The sequence below is a fragment of the Carcharhinus amblyrhynchos genome, chromosome 18 (genome assembly GCF_965287045.1).
Source record: "Carcharhinus amblyrhynchos chromosome 18, sCarAmb.v2.hapA, whole genome shotgun sequence".
NCBI lineage: Eukaryota > Metazoa > Chordata > Chondrichthyes > Carcharhiniformes > Carcharhinidae > Carcharhinus > Carcharhinus amblyrhynchos.
Window position 1 is genome coordinate 54,636,694 of NC_137341.1, and position 26,047 is coordinate 54,662,740.

General features: G+C 42.4%; 2 protein-coding genes across 5 annotated transcripts in view; both read right to left on the minus strand.

The window, feature by feature from the left end:
• Positions 1-1,954: 1,954 nt before the first annotated feature.
• arl6ip1 (ARL6 interacting reticulophagy regulator 1) lies at positions 1,955-13,141 on the minus strand. The gene is made up of 6 exons (XM_080207047.1): positions 13,057-13,141; positions 9,750-9,883; positions 7,028-7,147; positions 4,608-4,725; positions 3,934-4,018; positions 1,955-2,720 (listed from the first exon to the last, which is right to left on the minus strand). Exons 1-6 carry the CDS (start codon positions 13,096-13,098, stop codon positions 2,602-2,604), a joined length of 618 nt encoding a protein of 205 aa, XP_080063173.1. The 5' UTR covers positions 13,099-13,141; the 3' UTR covers positions 1,955-2,601.
• A 6,575-nt stretch (positions 13,142-19,716) lies between these two features.
• Positions 19,717-26,047, minus strand: part of smg1 (SMG1 nonsense mediated mRNA decay associated PI3K related kinase) — a 165,610-nt gene continuing 159,279 nt past the window's right edge. For all 4 annotated transcript variants that reach the window (XM_080207048.1, XM_080207051.1, XM_080207050.1 and 1 more), the window contains one exon: positions 19,717-22,111. In XM_080207048.1, the coding sequence (XP_080063174.1) occupies positions 22,034-22,111 (78 nt within the window). In that variant the 3' untranslated portion in view covers positions 19,717-22,033. The remainder of the gene's footprint in view (positions 22,112-26,047) is intronic.

A 26,047-nucleotide genomic window follows, 5' to 3' on the forward strand; every position in this document is an offset into this window, starting at 1 on the left:
TGGTTGATCAATCTCTGAACTGCATTTACCCCAACATTGCTTCCTATCTCTTGATGCCTTGACCTGACAATTCCACAAAACCCTTGAATGTGCTAATTTTAACTCCATGTTTGAATCTCTTAATCAGGCTTCTATTTCTACCACAGAACTGAAATAGCTCCTCTCAAAGTCACAAAGGTCCTTCCATGTATCGGTGCCAATGGTAAATAATTCCTCTGCCTGATTTTTGATCTGTTTTCAGGTTGATCTCAGCATCTTCTTCCCAAAGTCTCTCCAGCCACCCATCTGGTCACCTCACAAAATTACAACTAATCCATCCCCAATCTCCTACTGTTACCTCTCATCCAATGAGATTAAAATTCATCATATCCTGGGGTCTAATTTATCTTTCGCCACATTATTTTCCTGTTGTTTGAGAAGTTTTAATTAACTCATCTCCCACAGTCTGAGGATTCAGGATAGACTATTTGGGATGGAGGTTAGGAGACATTTCTTCACCCAAAGAATGGTGAGCCTGTGGAATTCATTACCACACGAAGTAGTTGATGCCAAAACATTGAACATGTTTAAAAGGCAGCTGATACAGCACTTGGGCCAATGGGCTCAAAGGTTATGGGGAGAAAGCAGAAGTAGGCTATTGAGCTGGACGAATCCCTTTTATCTGTCTTTTTGAAGCAGCCACTTTTACAACAGAAAACGCAACTTGTGGGCCAAAGGCCCTGTTTGTGCTGTAATTTTTCTATGTTCTAAAAATTCCCCACAGACACCCCATAAAGTATAATCCAAACATGCACTACTCAAAACAGTTAATTAGCATCTTGTATTTAGAATTCATTTCATTTTTAAATTAGCTGCAGGTGGTGACTGGTGCCTTAACCTCATTCTATAACACGTATTTATACAACTGTCATTTCAGAACCCAATCATATTTCATTTGACATTTGTGAAAATATTAATATATTTCAATGTAATCTTTCATGATGTAAAAAAACTTGTGCAAAATAATTAGATAAATATCCAGTTTACCCACTTTTTTACTATCCTTAATTACAAGGTCAGTTATGAGGAGGTACACTATAATCAAATAGCTGTGAAACTTCCAGAATAACATTGAACATTGGTTAATATTAGCTACCTTTTCCCAACAGAACACACAATGTAACAACTGCACTGTTAGAACTTTAATATGCAGTTTTAATGTTTTTAAACAGAAGTAGCTGAATAACTAATAAGCTTCATTTCAAAGATTACAGCCTTTGCCAAAACGGCAAACTATCCATCAGAATTTACATCGCCTTTGTTAAGATTGCTGAATTCAGGCAAAGAGCAGTGGGAAGGAAAAGACAGTTAATCTGTGGAATAATTCCATTTTAAAAGGAGAGGGGCAATTGGGTAAATATATTGGTCAGCTAAACACAGGCAGTCAGCTGTGCAACTTCAGTGGGGCAAAAGAATATAGATTGAAAAATGTCACTAGATGTCACCACACTATCAAATCAGAACTCCCCATCAGGATCCTGTTGTGTCTCATCTTCCTCAACAAAAGTACACAATGGTGCATCAGTAAAAGTAACACTAGAAGGAATACTTTAAAATAACTGAAATCAAAGCTAAAATACCTTTCACCACTCTAACATTTTTAAAGATAAACTTCAGAAACTCACAGCTTGGAAGCAGAGATTTTCTCTGATTAAATTGCAATGCAAATGAGATGAACAAAGTTCAAAAGAAGGAACTAGCTAATGACGTGACTTAGCACAGGAATATGGGAGCACATTAGAAGAACTAACCTTACTGAACAGGGGTGGTGCCTTCAGCTACTCCACTGATGACCTTCCCTCTATCATTAGGTCAGTAGTGGGGGCAATCGCTGGTGATTGCACAATGTTCAATACCATTTGGTTTTGGGTCATTACTTACACTAGATGGTGATTGTTGAAAGATGAATTAAGGCTGATTTAAGTCCACTGCATGTGAACGCCACCTAGTTGGTGCTTTATTTAGTGAGAATCCTCCAGAGGTTACAGTTAAAACAACTAAAATGTACATTCATCACAAATATACACAAATACATTTATACAACGCAAAAGACAATCCTATTTACAGGTGACTTCAAACATACAAGTACACAGTAGTCATATAGGATATACGGTTTCTGATACTGACAACTGCTATCCACTTAGATACGAATGCTCTAGCAGGTGATTGCACAGACATCAAGCTTTCAATAATTCCATGTTACAGAATAATGTCTAATTAAACTTCCAGTGCAGTTATGGCTTAATAAAAACTACTTCAAAACAAACCACAACCACAGACAATGAGGAAAAATATCAGTTGAGAGCAGGTATTTAAAACTAAATATAGCAATTCCTGATCGGGCGGAACACATCACCAGCTTTGTAATGAGAACCAAAACCTAATTACTATTTTGAGATGATATGCCCGTTTGCTGCACACACACTTTGCCTTCTTACCCTTCACACTGAGACATTACAGCTGAGCACATACTAAGGGTTTTATACTTTTTCTGATTCAGCAAGGCTGCTAATAAGGTCATCTGTAATCAGATCATTTTTAACGCTGACAAATCCAGGTTTGTTACTCATTTTTCTTCTCTTTTTGCTTCAGTAGTTTGTTAATTTCTCGCTTGGCCATTCCCACGTACTTCGTGATCAGGCGATGCCGGTTCAGACCAGGCAGCATAAGTATAAAACTCACTGAAAACAACCAGAAATTAGATTACACCCGGAAAGGGAAGGACACAAATAACTGAACAGATTCAGATAAGAATCGTCTTTTCGATTTGACAACTTACATTAATGTGGTTAGAGGTGACAAAATAAAACAAGACCAAGTAAGCAAAAAAGTAGATTTTTATCAGGTTAAAAACAAACAGGAATACAAGCTCCCTCACAAAAAAAACTCACTCTTAAATCCCAAAGGAGCTTGCAAGCAGAAACTGGTTTGGGTTTTCAAGCCTAGAGTGAATGTCATACAGATCTAACTATTTAAAGCCCAAGCTGCTGCCCTAATTAAAATGTACAGTTCTCCTGCAGCTCCTCTGAGCAGAAGGCTGGTTGCTCAGTATTGCGGATGCCACTTACAGTTTATAGTTAGGACTGTAGCTAATCTCGGGATTGTTTCCACGACCCAAACATCATCAGTTCTTCCTGATGACCTTCCCTCTGTCATTAGGTCAAAAGTGGGAGCTGTCCACCAATGACTGCAAAATGTTCAGCGCTCTTTGCTCCTTCTGAGACTGATGCAGTCTGCATCCACATGCAGCAAAATCTGGACAATATCTGGGCTACGGCTGAGAAATGGCAAATGACATCAAGCTGCACTAGGGCCAGACAAGAATCATCTCCAACAAGAGAATTTAACCATCTCCCTTCACAAGGCACAGGTGGGCAGAGCAGATCAATGACAAAAGCATTATCCCCCAGGACATGACGACAATGCGGGAAATATTTACTGTGTTCTAAACGATAGCTCAGGGAACTCTCCTAACTCAGCAATCAGCCCTTTCAACTTTTGCATTAAGTTAAAATAGACTAACCAGAACCTCAGCTTAGAGGCGGAAGGCCTGCTTGTGAATGCTGCTTGCAGATTACGTACGAGCTGCTGACTTGATTTAAGGAAGTGATCTTTCAAACACAAGTGATATTATTTCACAATATGATGCTGGTTCAAACCCAGGATCTGTACTGATATCTAAATAATGCCTGTGTTTGTTCATGGCTGTCTCGCCTTAGGGACTATCCAACATCCGCTTCAAGGGCTCAATGTTGTGTTGTAGAATGCAACCAGTTTTGGACTTAGACAAGGTGATACCAGTGTACCAAAAAAAAATCTCAAAATTATCCTCGAGTCAATCTCCCAGATTCCAAATTTAACAAAGACAAATTATAAAGTCATTTGATAACTTACCAATCAAGTAGGTGAGAAAGAGATTGTGAACCTGCTGCCCAATCCAAGCCACCACGGACAGAAAGCTGACCACAGTCATGAAATACTGGAATAAAGAATGTAGAAGTTAACCTCCCAAAACCGCTATCATTTTTCTATCATAGAAACTGCCCGTAATCATTGGCTTACAGGCAGAAAAATAAAACTTTTACAGCAAGTTGATCTGTAATGATCCTGGGTGATGGCAGCAGCCAGACAGACAAGCCTGTTATGTGTGTTAAAGCATCGGGACTGCACATTAAACTAGGCTTTATTCGGATTTTGCTAAATTTTTGATGTGGGAAATCCAAAATGCTGTTGAGGAAAAGCGAATCAAGTCAAAATACTTGCAATTTATGACACAAATTGTTTTAACAAAAAGAGGGGTTTTTTTGGCAGTTATCACTGTACAGTTTGTACCCAGTTTAAATCCTAGTCATTGGTTATTGAATTCCTATACAAAATATTTTATTCATAAATATGGAGAGAAGGATTTCACTGAGCATGCGTAAAACACACCAGTTTAAACTCAAAATCACTGGAATCACACTGGTGATTTACAATGCCCACCCCCAATAGAAAATAAGCATGCAAAAAAACCGGAATTAACCCAGCTTTTTCAGCAAAGTACAGTTCACAAGAGGATCAATACAAACCATTTTGGGTTTCTCCTCCTTCAGAGCAAACAGGCGGCGCCACCAGCCCACAATCCTTCGCTGGGTCTTCACCAGATTACTGCAGATTTCATGAAAGCGCTGTTGCTGTTCTGTAGTCCTGTTGAACCAAAGTAACCGAACACTTCACAACTGTACAAACATTGACACGACAACTTCCGAATTAATATCTTTTAAAAAACTACCTCTGAGTTTAGGTGGTTATAGAAACAAAAAGCAGTCCAGAGGCAGCAAGTAGATAGTTAATTTAGTTTATTTATTAGTGTCACAAGTAGGTTTACATTAACATTGCAATGAAGTTACTGTGAAAATCCTCCAGTCACCACACTCCAGTGCTTGTTCAGCTACACTGAGGGAAAGTTTAGCATGGCCAATGCACCTAACCAGCGTGTTTTTTGGACTGTGGGAGGAAACCGGAGGAAACCCACACAGACATGGGGGGAACATGCAGACTCCAGACAGACAGTGACCCAAGTCGGGAATTGAACCTGGGTCCCTAGCACTGCTAACCACTGAGCCATGTCCATATACAGAAAATTGCTTTGCTATTATAAAAAGCTTGATAAATACACAGTTTATTAAAGATCAGCCCCTCATTTTATCAGTTCTTTTAAACTTCAGATTTCTCAAACCCCACTTTGATATCAGGATTAAGGTACATCAGCCATGGCATTTCCTGCCCACAATTATAAACATTACTACATCATAAACCAGCCAGATCGATTAGCAAGTCAAAAAATACAACTCTAAATCTGTCCTGATTGAACTAATCCTGGGTGTGAAGATGATAGAATACAAACCATCTCAGCGTCCCTGGACATGAAACATGGTTTGGTTAAAAAAAAAACAGGTATCACTTTTCTTTTATCTAACTTGAAGTTAGAATATTCTAAACAAAATATGTGTATACCAAAATCATCCATTATGGATTTTCCCATTTTCTAATAAAACTTTTTAAAAATCAGTCACAGTTCATACCCCAGGACTGCTCTCCAATAATCCTGCTGGAAAGTGTGCAGCGAGGACAGATAATATCAGGCTGGACTATGACGTCAACTCAGCTCCCTGCCCTGAAGGATTTCTGCCTGCGGAAACCCCCCAGCATAAGACTGGAGATGGCCCATCTCTAAACAGGGAGTTACCATCATTCTGGATTGTATTCTAATCTCACCCCACAGGCGAGAGAGATTTCTGCATTAACATAGTTATTTAGCAGAGATTTCAGGGTCGGACGGAGAGAGGACATGGATACAGTAGGAGGGATTATTATTTAAAAGGCAAAAAGCTGCAGCATGCTACGGTGCAGAGGGACCTGGGGATTCTTACGCATGAGTCGCAAAAACCCAGTCTGCAGGTGATCAAGAAGGCGAATGGAATGTTGGCCTTTATAGCGAGGGGGATAGAATATAAGACCAGGGAGGTCTTGCTGCAACTGGAGTACTGTGTGCAGTTTTGGCTGCCGCACTTGCGGAAGGATAGGCTGATACCAGAGATGAGGGGGTTAACCTACGAAGAGAGACTAAATAGACTGGGTCTGTACTCGTTGGAGTTTAGAAGGCTGAGGGGGGATCTTATTGAGACGTATAAGATAATGAAGGGGATAGATAGGGTAGAGGTGGAGACACTCTTCCCACTTAGAAAGGATAGCAGGACTAGAGGATACAGCCTCAAGATAAGGGGGGGTTGGGGGGGAGCAGTTTAGATCAGAGTTGAGGAGGAACTTCTTCACTCAAAGGGTGGTGAATCTCTGGAATTCTCTTCCCGTTGAAGTGGTGGAGGCTACCTCGCTAAACATATTTAAGTCACAGGTGGATAGATTTCTGGTGGACAAGGGAATTAAGGGTTATGGGGAGAAAACAGGAAAGTGGAACTTCAGATCAGCCATGATCTTATTGAATGGCGGGACAGGCTCAAAGGGCTAGATGGCCTACTCCTGCTCCTATTTCTTATGTTCTTATGTCCCCTTTTCTTCGTGCTCTGCCACTTTCCTTTCGGCTCATGTCCAAACCCTTGTTGCTCCCTGTGGTGCCTTGCCTTTATCCTGTGGCTTGTTGTCTTCTTGCCTCCTGGGCCTTTTTCTTCTTATATATTATTATCCGTGTTGGTTTTTTCTTGTGTGTGTGTGTGTGTGTGTGTGTGTGGGTGGGGGGGGCAAGGAGAAGCGAAGGAAAACAGGGTGGTCTGCTTTTGTCATGTATTTGGTGATTGGGGAGTAGGTGGTTGTTGAGGTGATGCATGTTAGGAGGAGGGGGCCGCTAGGTTTACATATTTCTGGGGGCTGGGATGGATGTCCAAGTGGTGTTTGTGTTGGAGAGTTATTTTTTTGCAGAGAGGGTGGATGATGGAATTCAGATTAAGTGAAACATCACCGGTTAATTAAAAGTTTTAAATAAACTTCTCACCATTTGTTAGATCCAAACATCCTGGAAGCAATAGTTGGAACAAGATAATCTGCTAAACAGATCATCATAATAGCGCACGAAACCCCAGTCAGAACTGAAGGATCCAACCAGTAGATCAGTCTGTGGAGGCAAACCACATTTCAGAAATTAATGTTTAGTTTATATCTTCTAATTTAATCAGGTGGCAGACGGTGCAATGAATGATATAATAATTCAGCACAACATGTTGCTGATGAGTGGAGAATTTATTGATGGCATTGATGTTTCGACAAAGCCTCAGTTTCAATGTTCAGTCACAGTGGCAGGTTTCAGGTGTTTAAAGTGAATCTGAGAAACCAGGACTAACAAAAAAGTTATTATAACCGCTGGAAAATAATAGAATACACAAACATTTGCCACAGCCCCTCAAAGATGATGTTTCTATTGTGACACTATGGGGTCTGTGTAATCTCCTCCAGCCTGGTTTGATGGCTGCACGAAGGAATTTCTCCGTTTTCCCCCCCCAAATAGGCCACAAATCTTTTCTCATGTATTTTCATGTCAGCGCAGAATAGTTGACCCATGTTTACCTACATAAATCTCAGCACTTTCAACGTTATTCATTGTGAGGTATTGAGATGTTAGGTAAACAGAGAATAAATTCAGAAGCCGGATTCTAAAGCTCTATGGTAAGTTTTCACATGGCACAGTATATTCCTGATTGCATTCAAAGTAGTTGAAGTAGAATCATAGAATCTCTACAGTGTATGAGGCCATTCAGCCCATCATGTCTGCATTGACAACAATCCCACCCTATCCCACTAAACCCTCTCAACTATGCATCCCGGGACATTAAGGGGCAATTTATCATGGCCAATGCACCTAACCTGCACATCTTTGGACTGTGGGTGGAAACCAGAGCACCTGGAAGATATCCTTGCAGACATGGGGAGAATGTACAAACTCTGCAGAATGACCCAAGGCTAGAATCGAACCCAGGTCCCTGCAGCTGTGTGAAGCAGCAGTGCTAACCACTGTGCCACCCTTACAGTTAAATGGCCGACTACATTTAATGAAGGCAAAATAGTGCAGATGCTGGAAATCTGAAAATCGCAGCAGGACTGACAGCATCTGTAGTGAGAGAATAGAGCCAACGTTTCAGGTCATCCAGGCACAAAACATTGGCTCTCTTCTCTCTCTCCAATGATGCTGTCAGACCTGCTGAGATTTTCCAGCATTTTCTGTTTATGTTGTATATAGATCACTCCTGCCTCCAGCACTCCAAATAACTCGAAGAGAGCTCCTTGTAATGAATTCTCATCTGTTGGTTCATTGGTACTGCAGTAACAATTAGCATGTGAAATGGGTTTGAATCACCAGCGATAACTTTGTTGATAGCTTATTGGAAAATCAATGTAGAAATCTGGCAAGTTCTTAAAAATAGCAGGGACATTCAGAATGAGATGCCATCCAAAGATGTGCACGTTAGGTTGATTGGCCAAGTTAAATTAATCCTCAGCGTCAAAGGGATTAAATACATGGGGTTGAGGGGATAGGGCCTGGGTGGGACTGTTAGCGGTGCAGGTTTGATGGGCCAAATGGCCTCCTTTCCCACTGTAGGGATTCTATGATCTGTGCAAAGCAAACAGCACAGTGACACGGATTGAGCAACAAGTTCTGGAGAATCGCACTGTATCACAATTGCTGTCCCACATTAATGAGTATGGGTGTTGTTAACCTGCCACTATTTTCCAGCATCATTCATCTGTTGTATAGGATTTAACTTTACATAACCATCATAATTAAAGACGGGGGAAAAATAGCCACTGTCTTGTTCCTAGAGATTATCCCCATCCTTTTCATGGATAGGAAGCTGCTAAACTTGAACAAGGCATTCTAAAGTTGCCCTGTAAAGCTGGTTATTAACTGCAGATATTTGCAGCCTTCAACATAATGAATCGATCTGAGAAACCAGCCAAGAAACTCGTTATCACAAACATGGAAACAAATTTCACACTATCTAATTTTACCCCGCAATAGACACATGGAGAGATGACTATCTGCAGAAACAAAACACAGATAATTCGATGGCTCACTATTCATGTCTGAGTACTACAGGAAGATGCATGGCAAACTGTAGCTGCCGTACAACCTAACATACCGATTAACGGCACCTTCCTGATAGCTCTTCCTTACAACTGTAAATGCTACAAATTTTTAATAAATTTCCCGTCACTAACCAAGCCTAACATGACTAAAACTGGCCAAAATATAAACTCCTTGGTTTTTATTTAAAATCTGGATAACTGAGTACATTTAAGCTTAAATTTAAAACAAAATTCTACCTGTCCATACTTCACACAACACGGATTGTGTAGGTATGTGTAACATTGCTGTAAGGTTTATGCTGGGATTAGTTCCAACAGGCTAAATGAACAGGAATTCCATAATTCTACAGGACATTAACTTGCAGGTCACTTCAACAGAGGCTGAACTTCCATGGAACATTCTGCAAACCCTCCTGCCAATGATTGGCAGCCGTTCCATCAGAAATCTAGGCTCCAAACTTGAATCCCCTCTGACTCTCACCGCTCTCAATAAAGACCTTTCTGACCAAACCTTTGACCATCTCCACCAATATCTTCCTCTATGGCTTAGTGTCCATTTTCATCTGATTGCACCTATCTTTGTGCAATCCATGTTCGAGGTGTTATATAAAACTAACTTGTTCTTTAATACTTACAAAAATACCACTGACACCACAAGCATCATTATAGCAGGAAACCAGGGCTTCTCCCAGCGCAAGATGCGATCTGCAGCAAGCATCACTTCTCCCCAACCCTCCAAATGCTCTTCAAGCTGGGCAGTTTCTGCAGCCTACAAAATCAACAAGTCATTATCATTTTTGCATCATTTGGAACAAGGACACTAGCCAATGGGAGGTACTAATATTCCTAGTTATTAATAAAAAAAAGTGTGCACAACTCATCCAAAAACATTAGCTCATCCCAAAGGTACAAAGCAATGTTGTACAGTGATTAAAAAATACCAAATATTTGATGTTTTGAGTAATCATCATAATTGTTGATTGTATGGTACAAACATCAGGCAATACTGCGAAACATACAGGCCAAATCACTAGCTTTCTGGGCTTCAAGGCTATGATAGTGAAACTCTCAATTTACCAGCAGCTAAACCCAGACATTAGAAAACACATCTGAAATATTCTAGAAGCTTTGCAAGTGAGTGACAGAATTAGGGAACATCACTTTGGCAACAGACACTTCGTGGGAACAGCACTGCTCACTGGGCAATGCTGGGTAAATTGTCCAATTACAGAACCCTTTGTGATGGTTTAAAACTAACTAAAGATAAAGCTTTAAATTTGGCCGGTCCTGGAGATACAAGTGTATAAAATAAAACAATCCTTTAAAAAGTACTGAACGTGTATAGAAACTATTGCAACATGCACCGTTTTGTTCCGAATCAAATGATATCTAATCATTAGGGGAATGTGTGCAAATTTGCTGTGTTTCTATATTCTGCACAGTAACACTGTGGAATATGCTCACCAGTTGTGAGATAACCATCACATTGCCTCAGCTCTGCTGCTATTTATGACATCACCATAGTCTCTTTGTATTAATGTTATCAATCAGGAGGCTGCATCATCCATTTCTTATTGCAAACAGAAATACAAATCGAACCAAATCACCCACAGTAAGAGCTGTCTCAGCAGCAGCCAGTTCCAATGTTTGAAATCAGCTGACTCAGATCATGAATCATGGCACCAGAATTTAAAACACTTCTGGGAATAAAGAATTTTGATGGATTAAAAAAAAAACATTTTTGCGAAACCACGGAACTGACAACTATTTGGCCGTATATAGCAGCTTTAACATGGTGAGTAACACGTCACAGGTTTTATCAGACAGAATAGGACAGAGTTCACCAAGTGATCGCTCAGAGGTAGGTCTCACAGAGCATCTCAACATTTCAAAAGCACCAAGAAAATCAGGGATGTCCAGATGCCTGGATTGGAGGAAGAGTTGCTGGAGGTGGTTATAGACTGGATCTCCCCTTGAGCAGAAAAGCCCAAGTAGAATTTGAACAGGACCTGATGAGAACCAGACTGCAAAGACAAAGTTCTGGATGAGCCCAAATTTATGGAGGAGACACTCTGCAGGGAGCCGTGCAATAGTCAACTCTGAATGGCAGAATTGTTAGTGCAGTAAGAGGCCATTCGGCCCCACGTCAGCACTAGCTCTCCGAATAAGTAATTCGCAGAGTACCATTCTCAGACCTTCTCCCCGTAACAGTGTACATTCTTCCTTTTCAGATGACAATCTAATCCTCCGTTGATTGTTTCAATTGAACCTGCCTCCACCACACTCAGGCAACGTATTTCAGACCCTGACCACTTGCTGTACAGAAGCTGCTTTTGCACCAATTACTTTTAAATCTGTGCCCTCTTGTTCTTGGTGGGTGCCAAAACATGGGTGAGGGATTCAAACAAATAGACTGAGGTGATATCACACAGGCTGGAAGGAGGTGGACTTTGTGGATAAGATTTGGGATCAGAAGGGCAGCTCAGGATAAGAAAAAACTTAATAAGTCAACTGGTCATTTATCTAACTGGTCAAGGTAAAACCCTCAGTCCAAGTGCCACACGTGTGTGGTTAACAGCAGTACAGGTCTAACAAACCAGTCTACAGAGCTCTAAGATACGGAGACATTATGAAAGGTGTGATATAATCACATTGGTGCCTAATTAATTTTACAGTTAGGTATGCCACAAGTATTTTCAATTCTCCAAGTTAGAAATCAGCCATTACTGCAACATCTGGTTACTATACCTGACCAAAAGCATGGCTAGAATGGCAAACATGAAGAGCATTAGCTCTACACAACCCCCATCTCGAGCTGGATTTCCACTACTGAGACACAGTAAGAAGGAAAAAGGGAAGATTTGGCAAGGCGGAGAACAAAAGCAGATTCTCTCCCCACCCCAAGCTCAGATCCAGCCCCTGAGGCATGCTGTTTGTTTTTCAATGTTTATAACTTTGTTCCAGTGCCAGAATATGAGCCCTCGCCCCACCCAGGGGTTGAATAACCCAGTTCAACCTGAAAAACCCTCCCAATCCCCAAGAAACAAGCGGGATGGGTTTGCAAGGGGTATATGTATAGATATATTTTTCTCTCTCCCTCACCAGCAGTTTGCCTGCCACACTATCTCCAGGGTGGTGGGGGATTTGGGTTATATTGTTATACATATTAATGCTCTCTTAGGAGGAGGGAGGGGTTTATTTTGTTTTATATCTGTTAACTCTCTCCCCGGGTGGTCTCTCTTTGGGCGCTGGTTCTCTCCGGGGTGGGAGGGGGTATATATTTATATAATGTTCCTGTCTCCAGCAGGCTGACCCCTCTCTCTCCAGGGGGTGGGCCGGGTGGAGGGTTATTTTCTCCCCTGACGGTCTCTCTCTGGGAGGTGTTTATATATTATCCCCTCTCCCTCTCTCTGGGGGTTTTTATACAGATACGACTACGTCTCTCTCACCAGGCCGCCTCCCACGCTCCCCCCCCCCCCCCGGGGAGGAGGGGGGGGGGGTATTACCCCCTCAGGAGCTCTCTGGGGTGGGGGGGGGGGGTGGTATTTATATATTATCCCCTCTCACTCTGCAGGGAGGGGGGGATTTTTATAGATATATATATATATTACTGCATGATTATCTCTCATCAGCAGGCCACCTCCCGCGGGGGGGTTATTTCTCCCCCCACCCCAGGGCAATCTCTCTCTCTCTCGCTGGGAGCTGGGTTATTATTTTCTGAGGGGGTTTTTACACAGGTATAAATTGGACTATATGATTATCTCTCAGCAGCAGCAGGCCGCGTCCCGCTCTCTCCCAGGGGAGGGGGTTATTACCCCCCCCGGGGCGGTCTCTCTCTGAGGGGGGATGTTTATATATTATCCCCCCTCTCTCTCTCTCTGTGTGGGGGGGTTTATACAGGTATATATATATATTACTATATGAGAATACCCCCGCTCTCACCAGCAGGCCGCCTCCCGCACTCTCTCCCTCTCCTGCCGCCATCGCCGCTCCTACTGACTGACTGACCCGCCCGCACCGCGCCTGCGCCGCCCCACCGCCTCCCATTGGGCCCAGCTCCCCACGTGCCTCGCCCTTCCGCCGTCTCTGATTGGCCGAACCGTCAGCGGGATCTCGCTTCTGATTGGGCAGACGCTGCAGGCCGACCTATTGGCTGAAAGGTCGTTGCGGATTGGCTGCTTTGGATCCAGTCCGAGCTTTTGATCCCGAGTTTCTGATTGGTTGCTTTGTGCCGCTAGCCATTTGATTGGATATTTCTGGATAATTTTGAAACACGGGAACAACCAATCACCATTCACCCAAATCCCCATCATTACCCCTCATTAATCCCCATTAAACCCCATAACTAACCCTAAACCCCCATAACTAACCCCAAATACCACATTAATCAATCCCCATTACTATCTAACCCTATAAACCCCCATCACTAACCCTAACCCCCCCCATTACTAACCTTAACACCCATTCATAATCACTAACCATTAATCCCTATTAATCACCTAAATCCTCGTAAACTCCATTGAACTCCCTAAACACCAATAATGCTGTTTCTGATTAATAATACTGCAGACATTGCCCAGTGACCTGCAGATAGAGGCTGCTCTGCCAACATTGCTGCTAAAGCTCTGATTGAACCACACTGCGGGCAGCTCTGGGCACCGGACCCACCTGGTGCAGGGCTTGGCTAGGGGTCTTGCACATCCCCCTTCCCACAGGAACTAAAAGCTCATGGCGTCAGGGATAACATATTCACCCAAGTTGAAAACTGGTATAAACTGGTCTTCTAGTTGGGAAATTGTGACAGGCAGTATGTCACAATCATCAGCACTGTGGCCTCAACTGTTTACAATTTATATTAATGGCTTTGTTCCCCATGCAAGGGTTACAAGGTAGTTAGGAATGAGTTTAAAAAAAGAGCTTGAGAGAGTTGGGACTGCACATAAGAAGTCCTTGGTGGGTCAGATCAAGGAAAACCCCAAGGCTCTTTACTCTTGTGAGGAATAAAAGAATGGTCAGGGTAAGGTTAGGGCCAGTCAAGGATAGTAGTGGGAACTTGTACACGGAGTCAGAAGAGATAGATGAGGCATTGAATGAATACTTTTCTTCAGTGTTCACTAAGAAGGGCCATGTTTTTGAGGAGTGTGTGATACGGGCTGATGGGATGGAGGAGGTAGCTGTTCTGAGGGAAGATGTATTAGCAATTTTGAAAAACCTGAGGGTGGATAAGTCCCCTGGGCCAGATGGGATACATCTGAAGGTACTTTGGGAGACAAGGGATGAGATGGCAGAGCCTTTAGCTTTGATCTTTAGGTCTTCACTGTCAACAGGGATCGTGCCAGAGGACTGGAGTGGCAAATGTTGTTCCTCTTTTCAAGAAAGGAAATAGGAATGACCCTGGTAATTATAGGCCAGTTAGTCTTACTTCAGTGGTCAGTAAGTTAATGGAAAGGGTCCTGAGAGATAGGATTTACGACCATTTGGAAAGATGCAGTTTAATCCGGGATAGGCAGCACGGTTTCGTGAAGGGTAATTCCTGCCTCTCAGATTTGATTGAATTCTCTGAGGAGGTAACTAAGTGTGTGGACGAAGGTAGAGCTGTTGACGTCGTATACATGGATTTTAGTAAGACGTTTGATAAGGTACACCAAGTCTCATGAAGATGATAAGGTGTGGGATAGAAGGAAATTTGGCCAGTTGGATAAGTATCTGGCCTTATCATAGAAGACAGAGGGTGGTGGTGGAGGGAAAATTTTCAGGCTGGAGGCCAGTTACCAGCAGTGTACCACAGGGATCAGTGCTGGATCCTCTGCTTTTTGTGATTTTTAATCAATGACTTAGAAGGGGCTGAAGGGTGGGTTGGTAAATTTGCTAATGACACGAAGATTGGTGGAGTAGTGGATGAGATGAAGGGCTCTTGCAGGCTGCAAAGAGACATCGATAGGATGCAGAGCTGGGCCAAAAAGTGGCAGATGGAGTTTAACCCTGATAAACGTGAGGTGATCCATTTTGATAGGACAAACTTGAATGCAGATTACAGTGTCAACGGCAGGGTTCTAAGGAACATGGAGGAACAGAGAGATCTTGGGGTTCATATCCACAGATCTCTGAAGGTTGCCACTCCAGTGGATAGAGCCATGAAGAAGGCTTATAGTGTGTTACCATTTATTAACAGGGGTTATGCTGCAACTATACTGGACTTTGGTGAGACCACATTTGGAATATTGTGTTCAGTTCTTGTCACCTCATAAGGAGGATATGGAAGCATTGGAGAGAGTGCAGAGGAGATTTACCAGGATGCTGCCTGGTTTGGAGGGTAGGTCTTATGAGGAAAAGTTGAGGGAGCTGGGGCTTTTCTCTTTGGAGCGGAGGAGGATGAGTGGTGACTTAATCCAGGTTTATAAGATGATGAGGGGGATAGATAGAGTGGACATTCAGAGACTATTTCCTTGGGTGGATGTAGCTGTTACTAGGGGGCGTAACTATAAGGTTCATGGTGGGAGATATAGGGGGGATGTCCGAGGTAGATTCTTTTCTCACAGAGTGGTTGGGGTGTGAAACAGACTGCCTGCTGTGATACTGGAGTCGGACACTTCAGGAACTTTCAAACGGTTATTGGATAGGCACATGGAGCACTCCAGAATTATAGGGAAGGGATAGCTTGATCTTGGGTTCGGACATAGCTTGGCACACCATTGAGGGCTGAAGGGCCTGTACTGCGCTGTAATGTTTCTATGTCTATTGGCCACTTTAGGTGCCTGGAGCTAAAAGCAGCTCAGTTTTTAGCTCCAGGCACCTAAAGTGGACACAGAAGGTATGAAGGTCTTAGATACAGAAAGTACAAATGTGTGCATTACAGGAAAGTAGTTCTTAACAATTCCAACTACTGCCTGAGACTATAATCCAGTTTTCTCACGCATTCCAGTATGGGGTTTGCTTGGAAAACAACAATCCCTTTATGATGGAAAAGGTCTGTCAATAGAACAGATGAAACCTGGGGAACATCTTTAATGCTAGGCTAATGAAATTATAGAACAGTGACATGGCAGGGAGTTTCTGGCATCCAAAGTTGGCAGAGCCAAGTTTCCTAACTTGGGGCAATATTCTGTAAACTCCCTAACATTTTTAGTAACAGTTTCATAAATGTCTCAATTTTTTAGGGAATGGTCACAAGAACTGAATGACTGGTTGGTTGGCCAGTGCAATTAAAACCCCCAGTTCTTTCCACTCCCCTCACATAAATTTCTTTTCCAGTTGACAAAATGTAAAGGTATCCTCCACACAGTGAAGAGGTTGATACAGAGCAGGTCTATAACTTTTTGAACACCCACACTATCTCCTTATTCAAATTGCTAAAACTTCAGTGACAGCACATTTATCCAAAAATATTTATGTGCAGCACTTATTTCTAAAGGAAGAATAAACTCAGTTTAGTGCATTCACAAGGTTGCAGGGTAAGTGGTTAAGAAGACAAATGGGATCCTTTCATTTATTAGCTGAGGTATAGAATATCAGAATAGGGGAGTTATACTGAAATTATATAAAACATTAGTTACACCACAACGTGAATAGTGCGCGTGGCTCTGGTCACCTCATTACAGAAAGGATGTAATTGCAGTAGTAAGGCTACAGAGAAGATTTATGAGAACACTGCCACCCAGGATTGGGAAAGGTTGGAAAAACACCAATGGAATCAGGTCTTCAAAAGGTAGACGTTACATTGAGTATTCGCTACATCACATCACAATGCCGTTTCTCAAAAAATACAAGCAATAACACTCAAGTGGTTCCTTCAATTAGAAATACAGTTGACCGCGTTTGTGGCACTTGATTTATTTATTCCCAATAACAGGAATCAATAATGAGATGCCCCATTAGTACAATGCCATTAAAAACAGGTATATTGCACCTCATCGCATCTCTGAAATATCATGAAGTGCTTCGCGTGGCGCATTGTTCTGAAGTGTAAGGAAAAACTGCATCCAGCTTGTGTGCTAGCCTTTATAGGAAGGGGTATAGAGTACAAGAGCTGGCGTCTAATGCTGCAGTTGTATAGAATGTTGGTTAGACCGCATTTGGAGTACTGCGTCCAGTTCTGGTCGCCTTACTACCGGAAAGACGTGGAGACCCAGGAGAGTGTGCAGAGGAGTTTACCAGCATGCTGCCTGGTATGGAAGGACTGGGTTATGAGGAAAGATTGGGTAAACTGGGGCTGTTTTCCTTAGAAAGACAGAGATTGAGGGGGGATCTAATCGAGGTGTATAAAATAATGAAGGGTATAGATAAACAGTGGCAGGCTTTTTCCTAGATTGGAGACAAATATCACGAGGGGCCACGGGCTTAGGGTGAGGGGGGCAAGGTATAAGTTGGATGCTAGAGGGAGGTTTTTCACACAGAGGGTCATGGGGGTACGGAATGCACTGCCAAGTAAGGTGGAGGAGGCAGGCACGCTGGACTTGTTTAAGGTGTACTTAGATAGACACATGAGCGAAATAGGGATGGAGGGTTATAGGAGACTGTTTTAAATAAGGATCAGAGCCTCGGGACATTCCTGGAAATCAACTGTTACATGTGTTGATGTTTTTCTCTTTTACTCTACAGGTGCGTCAGTCCACCTTGTTGTCTAACGAGGGGCATACACACGGTGGGTTACGCGTGGGCTACTCTTGGATGTTGAGAGTAGCCTAGTACTTCGTGTCGTTTGTGTACGCTTAAACTGGACCAGCAGATGGACAACACGACAGCTCAGTGACTATCAGGGTTTGCTGTGCAGTTACATGGGTGTGGGCCAGTGTCTGTGGGAGTTTGCACATTCTCCCTGTGCTTGCGTGGGTTTCCTCCCACACCCCAAAGATGTGCTTTTAGGCTGATTGGTGTAACAAATTGTCCCTAAATTATTCTCCCCTCAATCTGGCTTCCAATGTGGGTGCCATAAGCATAGACATGGGTCAAGGGTGGAAGAGGAAAAGCACATTGTTAAAATGGCAGCACGGGCTTGTTGGGCCGAAGGGCCTGTTTCCCGTGCTGTGTTGTTCTTTAATAACACGTTGATGTGTTTCGGAGGATCCAGCATTCAAAAGTATGGAGTGGGACCCACGTCGGACTGAAGTTAGAATGTTAACTAAACTCTAACATTGTGGTACAAAAACAAACAATTTTTTTAAAATTCTATCTAGGCATACAGCTCCTCGACAAGGCAAGACACATTATAAACTGTTTCCTTTTCCTTTACATAGCAGGGAGCCCTTTTCATTCCATTACGCTATTAGTTTTCTCCACTCAGTAGAGAGACAGGATTACAAAACATTTACAGCACAGAAAGACGCCACTTGGCATATCATGTCCTGCCAGCTGAAAAACAAGGCACTCAATCGATTCTCATTTACATTTGGTCCATAGCTCTGCAGGTTACACTTTGGGGGCATATCCAGACCCCTTTTAGATGAGTTGAGGGTTTCTGTCCCTACCAGCCTTTCAAAGCAGACAGTGTTCCAGACCCCCACAGCCCCCCCTCCAATCCTCTGCCTCCAACTCACTGACCTCTCTGCTAGGTCCTGCCCATCCACACTATCCGGGCCCTTCAGTTTTGTACATCCCAATCAAATCTCCTCTGATCCATAGTGAACAAGCTCAGCCTTTCCATCCTCTCCCAGTCCTGGGTGGCAGCATTCTCATAAATCTTCTCTGTAGCCTCTCTATTGCAATTACATCCTTTCCGTAATGAGGTGACCAGAGCAGCACACACTACTCGAGTAGTGGTGTAACTAATGTTTTATATAATTTCAGCATAACCTCCCTCTGATATTCTATACCTCAGCTAATAAATGAAAGGATTCCATTTGTCGTCTTAACCACCTACCCTGCAACCTTCAGGCATTCACTCCAAGGTCCTTCAATTGCGTGACACCCCTCACGTTCTCCCATTTATTGTGTAATCTTTTTCCTTGTTTGACCTCCCAGGTTAATTCCATTTGCAACATTTCTGTCCACTTGACCAGACTACCGAAATCTTCAAGATATTTCCAAAATTACAGACTTCAAAATTTCTGGGCCAGGAGCAACTAAAGACCACTTCATCTTCAAGAATTTTGATTTATATTACAAAAGTTCAGCGAATCCCTTAAATGAAGACTGAAGGACGTACAATATGACAGTACAGAAGTCTCCATTGTATGTTATCCATGGACAAGAGATGGATACAACAATTCACAGAACTTTGGAATCGAGATCCCAATGATGGACCAAATTTTCAATTTAATGAAAAAGGTAACTCACGATGCTAACAGCTTCAACAAGTTTAAAAAGGCTTCTGCATACAGATAGCAGAAAGGAGCTAACAAATGTTTACCTGATATACAAGTAAAGGTCACCCAAGGAGCAACTTACAACACTTTGTTTGTGGTATGTAAAAATACTGAAGTGCAATCTAAGCCAAGGTATACCTGTGAAATCCTGAACCCCGGGGGACAGGAAAATGCCATTGAAATTCTAAGAAGGTTCTAACCAGTATCAAGAGTGCAGTTGCTTTGTCGCGAATAACTTTCTTCCTATCAAGTTTTTTTTTCTGGACTTGGACAAAAGAGAAAATAGTGCCGATGCCAAAAACACTGTGAATGTAATAAATTTATTGGAAATATGGTCTTGGATGTAAATCTGTAGCAGTACAATATTTCATCATTTTAATTAGTTGAGTTTTTTTTTATAAACAATGTGCATAATACAAACAGGATTCATGTTCAAGTACAGATATCAAACGCACCATTTCCCATTCAATTTTCTCAAAGAACAAACTTGCATTTATGTACTCCTTTCACAACCTCAGGATCTCCAAAACCACTTTACAGCCAATGAAATACTATTGAAGTGTAGTCACTGTTCCAAGTGCCAAATTAAATGCATACTGTTTTCAGCATTTCTTGGTGTATTAACTCTGCACTCATCAGGATGGAATTATATCATAAAGAGGTTCCAGTAGCTTGTTAGCTCCAGAACAAGCGGCCACTCCAAAGTCAGTGTTAAAATTTCAGTCTGGCATTTGTAATCTATTGCTTGTATGCATCACTTCTACACATTCATGGCCACACTTGGCTTGGGAATCCCTTAGCAGGAGAGGGAGAAAACCTCAACAGTGAATATGTTAGGCTCATACTGCTGGCTCTGTGTACTGACAGCTGACCAAGTGAAATTATAAACCGGAGCAAGATCTGGTCCACTGCAGCCGTTCAGCTGAGGGACAGCTTCATGATGGGGGCCGGAGAGTGAGTCTTTTTTTTAAATCAGAGGGCGAAGAGACTGCAATTTTCTCAAAATATAACTTAAGAAGTACTGTTGACATTTAATTTACCTTAAAGTAGAGCAATAGATGCAAGGAAGCTGCAATCAAAATGAAGTGGCAAGTATGTATGATTTGATGCTCTTTGCATTAATCTGTATAATGCTGAAGAATGATTTCTTCACAGGACAAAGTTAAACCATTTTGTGACAGTTTAAAAGTACCACACACCATATACCTCCACCAAAGGCCATTCTTTATTACTTTTGCCAGCTAAATGTAAAACACAGCTTGGAATCTACATTGCTAAAATTAAGTCTGATACAATGAGGGTGAGTGTGTACTGTTTTATCTGAAAAGAACTTTACTCTTCATTTTGTGATTTATAATGTCCAAAGCAATTTCCCCAAAGCATTTATAAAAATGATGAAACCACAAACCTACAGAACACAGCACTGATCATTGGCATGGGGGAAGGGAAAAGAAAAAATGAGCAAAAAAAGAGGGGAAAGTAAAATGCCAGATAATAATGGGGTGAAGTTACATGACCTTAGAGAGGGCAGATGTTTTAAAAACATCTCTGCAAGCAAAGCTGACTTTGGATTGCCATGGAAGATCAGAACAAAAAGGAAAGCACAAGTAAAAGCTAGCAAAAGAAGCAAGGTCAATTAAAAAAAGTTATTTGGTCATGGTGTGTCACTTTCAAATATATTTTTGAGGGTTTATTCAGCATTTTATTCATACAAATGGCAAAACCTGCATGATGAAGTTACACAAAAATATCCATGACCTTTTATTTCCAAGTAACAAAACAGGAAGGAAAGAAAGTATTTTAAAGTGTATGCGTGGAAACACCTAACCCTTTAGTTTACCATGGATCTGTCAATGCTTTCACGTAGTCTTCCAGATTATGTATGTTGCAAAATGTCTACATTAAAATGGTTGGTGACTACAACTGGATTTCAATCACAGGAAACAGAATTACAGGCATCCAAGAAGCACTTTGCTAAACTAGCATACACCTATAAGAGAAAGCTAACAAAAGATCAGGGTGCTGTCATCTTCCTCACACAAGTCCCGTATAGTATATCCAATCTTAGTTTTTTTTGGGCTGCTTCTGGAGTCCATAGTTTCTCCCAGCCTTGGTTTTCTTACTGGATGGCCATCTTCAAGGGCAAGCCAGCCAGTGAAGTCGTTATCCAACTGGAATCACGTGAATCAATAGATTTCTTTCTTTAGGGCCCCAGTTTTCTAAATTACCTTTCAGCAGGGTTTAGTACTTTGTGACTTGAATGTTCACAGGGTAGATGGAATTTAAGTTTTCAAAATCACTCTGTACTCAGTAGGATAGCAATCGTTTCGGCACCTACACCCTCGATACTTCTGCAGTTCTTGTATGACAGAAAGACAATCGTGTAATTCAGACTGGGCTCTATGGCCCTTGACCTTGGGGTGCAGACCATATAAGCATATCCCTGAGTGCAGCCTTCTGACTAACCACTCCGAATGCACGGGGATTCCTAGATTACCTCAGATTAAGCCCCAGAATGCATCAACACCTGCCATGGTGTGGCTATAGATGCCTGTGGCCGAGTTGATTCTGGTGGATGCCTGACCTCATTGAACCAGAGAGATCCACTGTATTCCAGTTCATACCCACGCCGTCCAACCTTCATACAGTTGTGCCAAGTTATCTAGATTAGTAGCTTCTTTAATCACGTAATCAACCTAGAAAATACAAGGAGTGGAGAAAGTTTATTTTTACATTAACATCGATTTAACTGATAAATGGGTTAAAGCCCAACAACTGTAGATGAGACAAAATTGAACTCAAATTATTCCAGGACAAATTCAAAGCGACCCTAATTAGTAGCCATTTTTCTTTAAAAATGAGTATTGAATTTTCAAATCTCAGATTTGAAGCACAGTATTTTAATTTTCAGAGATAAGCACAAACAGGAGGCATACATTCAGCAGTTCAAACCGGCTACACCATTCATTATGATCATGGCTGTTCAGCCACCTTAACTCTACATTCCTGCATTTTGCCCATTTCCCCAGATCTTGCCATCTCATGTGGACTTGCTGGTCCCATTGCAGGAAAAGCCATCTTGATCACCCTGATTACCCACCACCCAGATCTCTCTCCCATATCCCATCCTGGTGTATCCATCCTTGGAGATGAACACGCTCTCAAATCATTTACAACTAAGCTTTGAAAATCCCAGCTATTGGGCCTTTGGCCCTCTGATCGGCACATTTCCCCAGCTATCAATCTGCTCAGCTACACTCTCATCTATTACCGTGCCCTGATCCCCAGTAAAACCATTGCTCTCTCTCACCCTGGCCATTCTCCTGTTATGGTCCTTAACTTCATTCCCTCAAGTCCAAGAAACATAGACTTGAGGATATACTGGATAACTGGTTCAGCATCCACTGCCGGATCTGCCTGGATCACAGAAAATTCTGTTTTGAACTTCTAAAACTGCGTTCTATTCCAGGATCATCCTGGAATACAAAGATAACTCTTGGTTTCATGACTCCATTGCAGATCAGCTCAAACTCCGATCCCCTGCAACAACTGCAAGGAGCTCAAGGATTTCTTTCTCACTCCAATCTGCTGTCTGTGCTCTGTCCCTCACTTCCACTAACCTGCCAGACCAAACTTCATTTAATGCTGTCCCCTACCCTGAACTCATTTCTTTAGTTTCTCCCCAATCTCACCTCATGCACTCGCTCATCTTGCCCATGAGATGTTCCCTTAATCCTATTCCCACTGAACTGCCAACTATGCCCTTGACCCCATGTAACTTACAGAAACTGTTGTCTCTTCAGTTGTTGTCCCTTTCTCCTTTAATCTGCCATCACTACCCCCATCCTCAAAATACCCATCCTTGCCCCTACTGTCCTTACAAACTCTGTCCCACATTCAACTCCCCCCTCCCTCTTTCCACGCCAAAGTCCCTGAGGTCATTTTGGTAGGAATAACAGCAAAATGGGCTATTACTTAAATGGTAAAAACTTGCAGCATGCTGCTGTGCAGAGGGACCTGGGTGTCCTTGTGCAGGAATCTGCTCCTAGTTCTTATGTTCTAATTCATTTATCCCTCCTAAAGCTTTCCTGGAATGCCATGTTTGAATCCCTCCACTTGGGTTTCTACCCCTGCCAGTGCCAAACCAGTTCTTAAATCAACAATGGCATCCTATGTGGCTATGACAAAGGTAAACATTTCCTCCTCGCCCCTCTCAACCTATCTGGCTTTGGCAGGGCTGAGGAAACCATCTTTTTCCATGCCACCCCAGCTGGATGGGCTGCTGTCTCCTGGTTCCATTCTTCTCTAATCATAGTTACAGAATCACTGACAGTGGCTCATCTTCCTGCTCCCATACCATTAACTCTCGTGTCCAAGGATCTATCCTAGGCTGCAGCAAGGACTCTATTCCCCAGTGAGCAATTCCAACCCTCTCCCTGGCAGTTTGAGATTAAGTGTCACATCTGACCCCAAGATGAGGTTCCTATCTTATGTGCATGTCAACTCCAAGACTCATCTCCACCTCTGTGACATGACCTGACTGTATCTCAGTGTATCTGTGGCTAAAACCCTCACCCGTGCCTTTATCTCTTAGAATATTCAAATGAGCTCTGGGCTGTTCTCTCACATTCCAACTTCCATAAATTTGACATCAGCCAAAACTCTGCTGCCTGTGTTTTAACTTGCATCAAGTCTCACATCCCCTATACTGACCACCACCGGCTCCCATTCAAGCAATTTCTTAAAGATTCTCATCCTCCTAATCAAATCCTCCAGTCATCTCGCCCCTCATATCTCTAATCTCCTCCAGACAAACAAACAATCTTGAGATATCTGAACCCCACTTGCATCCCTGATTTTATCCCTGCACGACTGGTGGCCGCACCTAGACCCCAATCTCTGGAAAAACCTCACCCACACCTCTCATCTTTGCTACCTCACTTTCCTGTAAGACATTCCTTAAAACTTACCACTTTGACAAACTTTTGTTTACCTGGCATAATGGCTCATATAGCTGCCGCAGAGCACCTTGGGAAATTTCATTATGTTAAAGGTATTTGATAAGTTGTTGTATCCAAAAGTCAATTCATTTGTCATGAGTATACCTGAGGTTTAATGTAAGCCTTTGAAGGAATTTTTCCTAAATTGACAGTTATTTTAAGACTGGGATCTCCTGTTCTAGATTTCCCAGATAGAGCAAGAATCCTTCTTTTCCTTTGTACTTTTCTGGGCTGTGGATGCCACTGGCAAGGTCAACATTTGTTACACTTGAACTGAGAAGCTTGCTAGATCAATTGTTGTCCATTCTTATTGCCCGTGAACTGAAAGGCTTGCTACATCATTTCAGAAGATAATAGAAGAGCGTGCTCTTTGCTGTGGGTCCAAGGTCACAAAGGCCAGACAACATAAGGCCGGCAGATTTTCTCTCAAAGAACATTAGTGAACAAGATGGAATTCTACAACAATCTGTGATGTTTCTCATGGTGACCATTGCCCATACTAGATTTACATTCCAGAGTTAATTAAATTCACCAGTGGTTAGCATTGTTGCCTCATAGCACCAGGGATCAGGTTCAATTCCCAGCTTGGGTCTCGGTCCGTGTGAAGTCAGCACGTTCTCCCATGTCTGCGTGGGTTTCCTCTGGGCTCCTCCCACAGGCCAAAAGACATGTGGGTTAAGTGCACTAGCCAAGCTAAATTCTTCCTCAGTGTACACGAACAGATGCCGGAGCATGGTGACTAGGGGATTTTCACAGTAACTTCTTTGCAGTGTTAATGTAAGCCTACTTGCGACACTAATAAATTAACTTTGAACTGTTGCCATGGTGGGATTTGAATCATCTTCCCACAGCATTTGCCTGGGCCTGTGGATTACTATCCAAAAGACATTACCACTATGCCACTGCCTCTCCTGCAACGTTATGTAACATTTATAATTGTGGGGCTTTGATATAGCAAATATGCTTTGACACAATGTGCAATTTTAACTACCACATAGTTTAATTTTACATTAGTTATTGTTGAAATTGCTTTGTCCTCGTTCTCTTATCCTTAATTTCTCTTCTCTTGAAGGTAGAAAATCATAATGAGACCTGATCCCTCATACCCAAAGTGTTCTAGCACTCAGATAATCTTCACACGAGCTGACACAACAAACACAAGTTTCTTATTCAGCACGGAGAGCACTGGAACAACTCAATCCCATCTTTATTTGACAATCCTATACACAGGGTTGCCAGCAAGGATCACTGGAAAATAATCAGCACTGGCTGAGTAGAGTTAACCAAAGCATTCCTCTCCTCCTGTCATTTGGTGAAATGAGCTGACTTGATAAAGCACAGCTGATCCTGCAAATCTTTCTGGAAGATATTGCTCAGTACCAAACATTTATCAAGTGAGCTACTCACTTTGGGGGCGTTTAAGAGATTGGTGGATAGGTTTATGGACGAAAAGGGAGTGGTTTAGATTAGTGGGTCAATGTTTTTTTTTAAAAATAAGACTGGTCGGCGCAACATTGTGGGCCGAAGGGCCTGTTCCGCGCTGTAATGTTCTATGTTCTGTCAGCCATTTCTGACTACAATAAGAACCAAGTCATAGGTGTTTGTTTCTGCTGTTCTGAATGGGATCAAGTT

Bases quoted from the DNA above. Each gene is read 5' to 3' on its own strand.
- arl6ip1 (XM_080207047.1), bottom strand. From the start codon at position 13,098: ATGGCGGCAGGAGAGGGAGAGAGTGCGGGAGGCGGCCTGCTG. The intron at 4,726-7,027 runs GTGAGAAGTTTA...TTGGTTCAACAG, and splicing joins ATGTTTGGATCTAACAAATG to GACTACAGAACAGCAACAGC. The intron at 4,019-4,607 runs GTTTGTATTGAT...TCTTTATTCCAG, and splicing joins AGGAGGAGAAACCCAAAATG to TATTTCATGACTGTGGTCAG.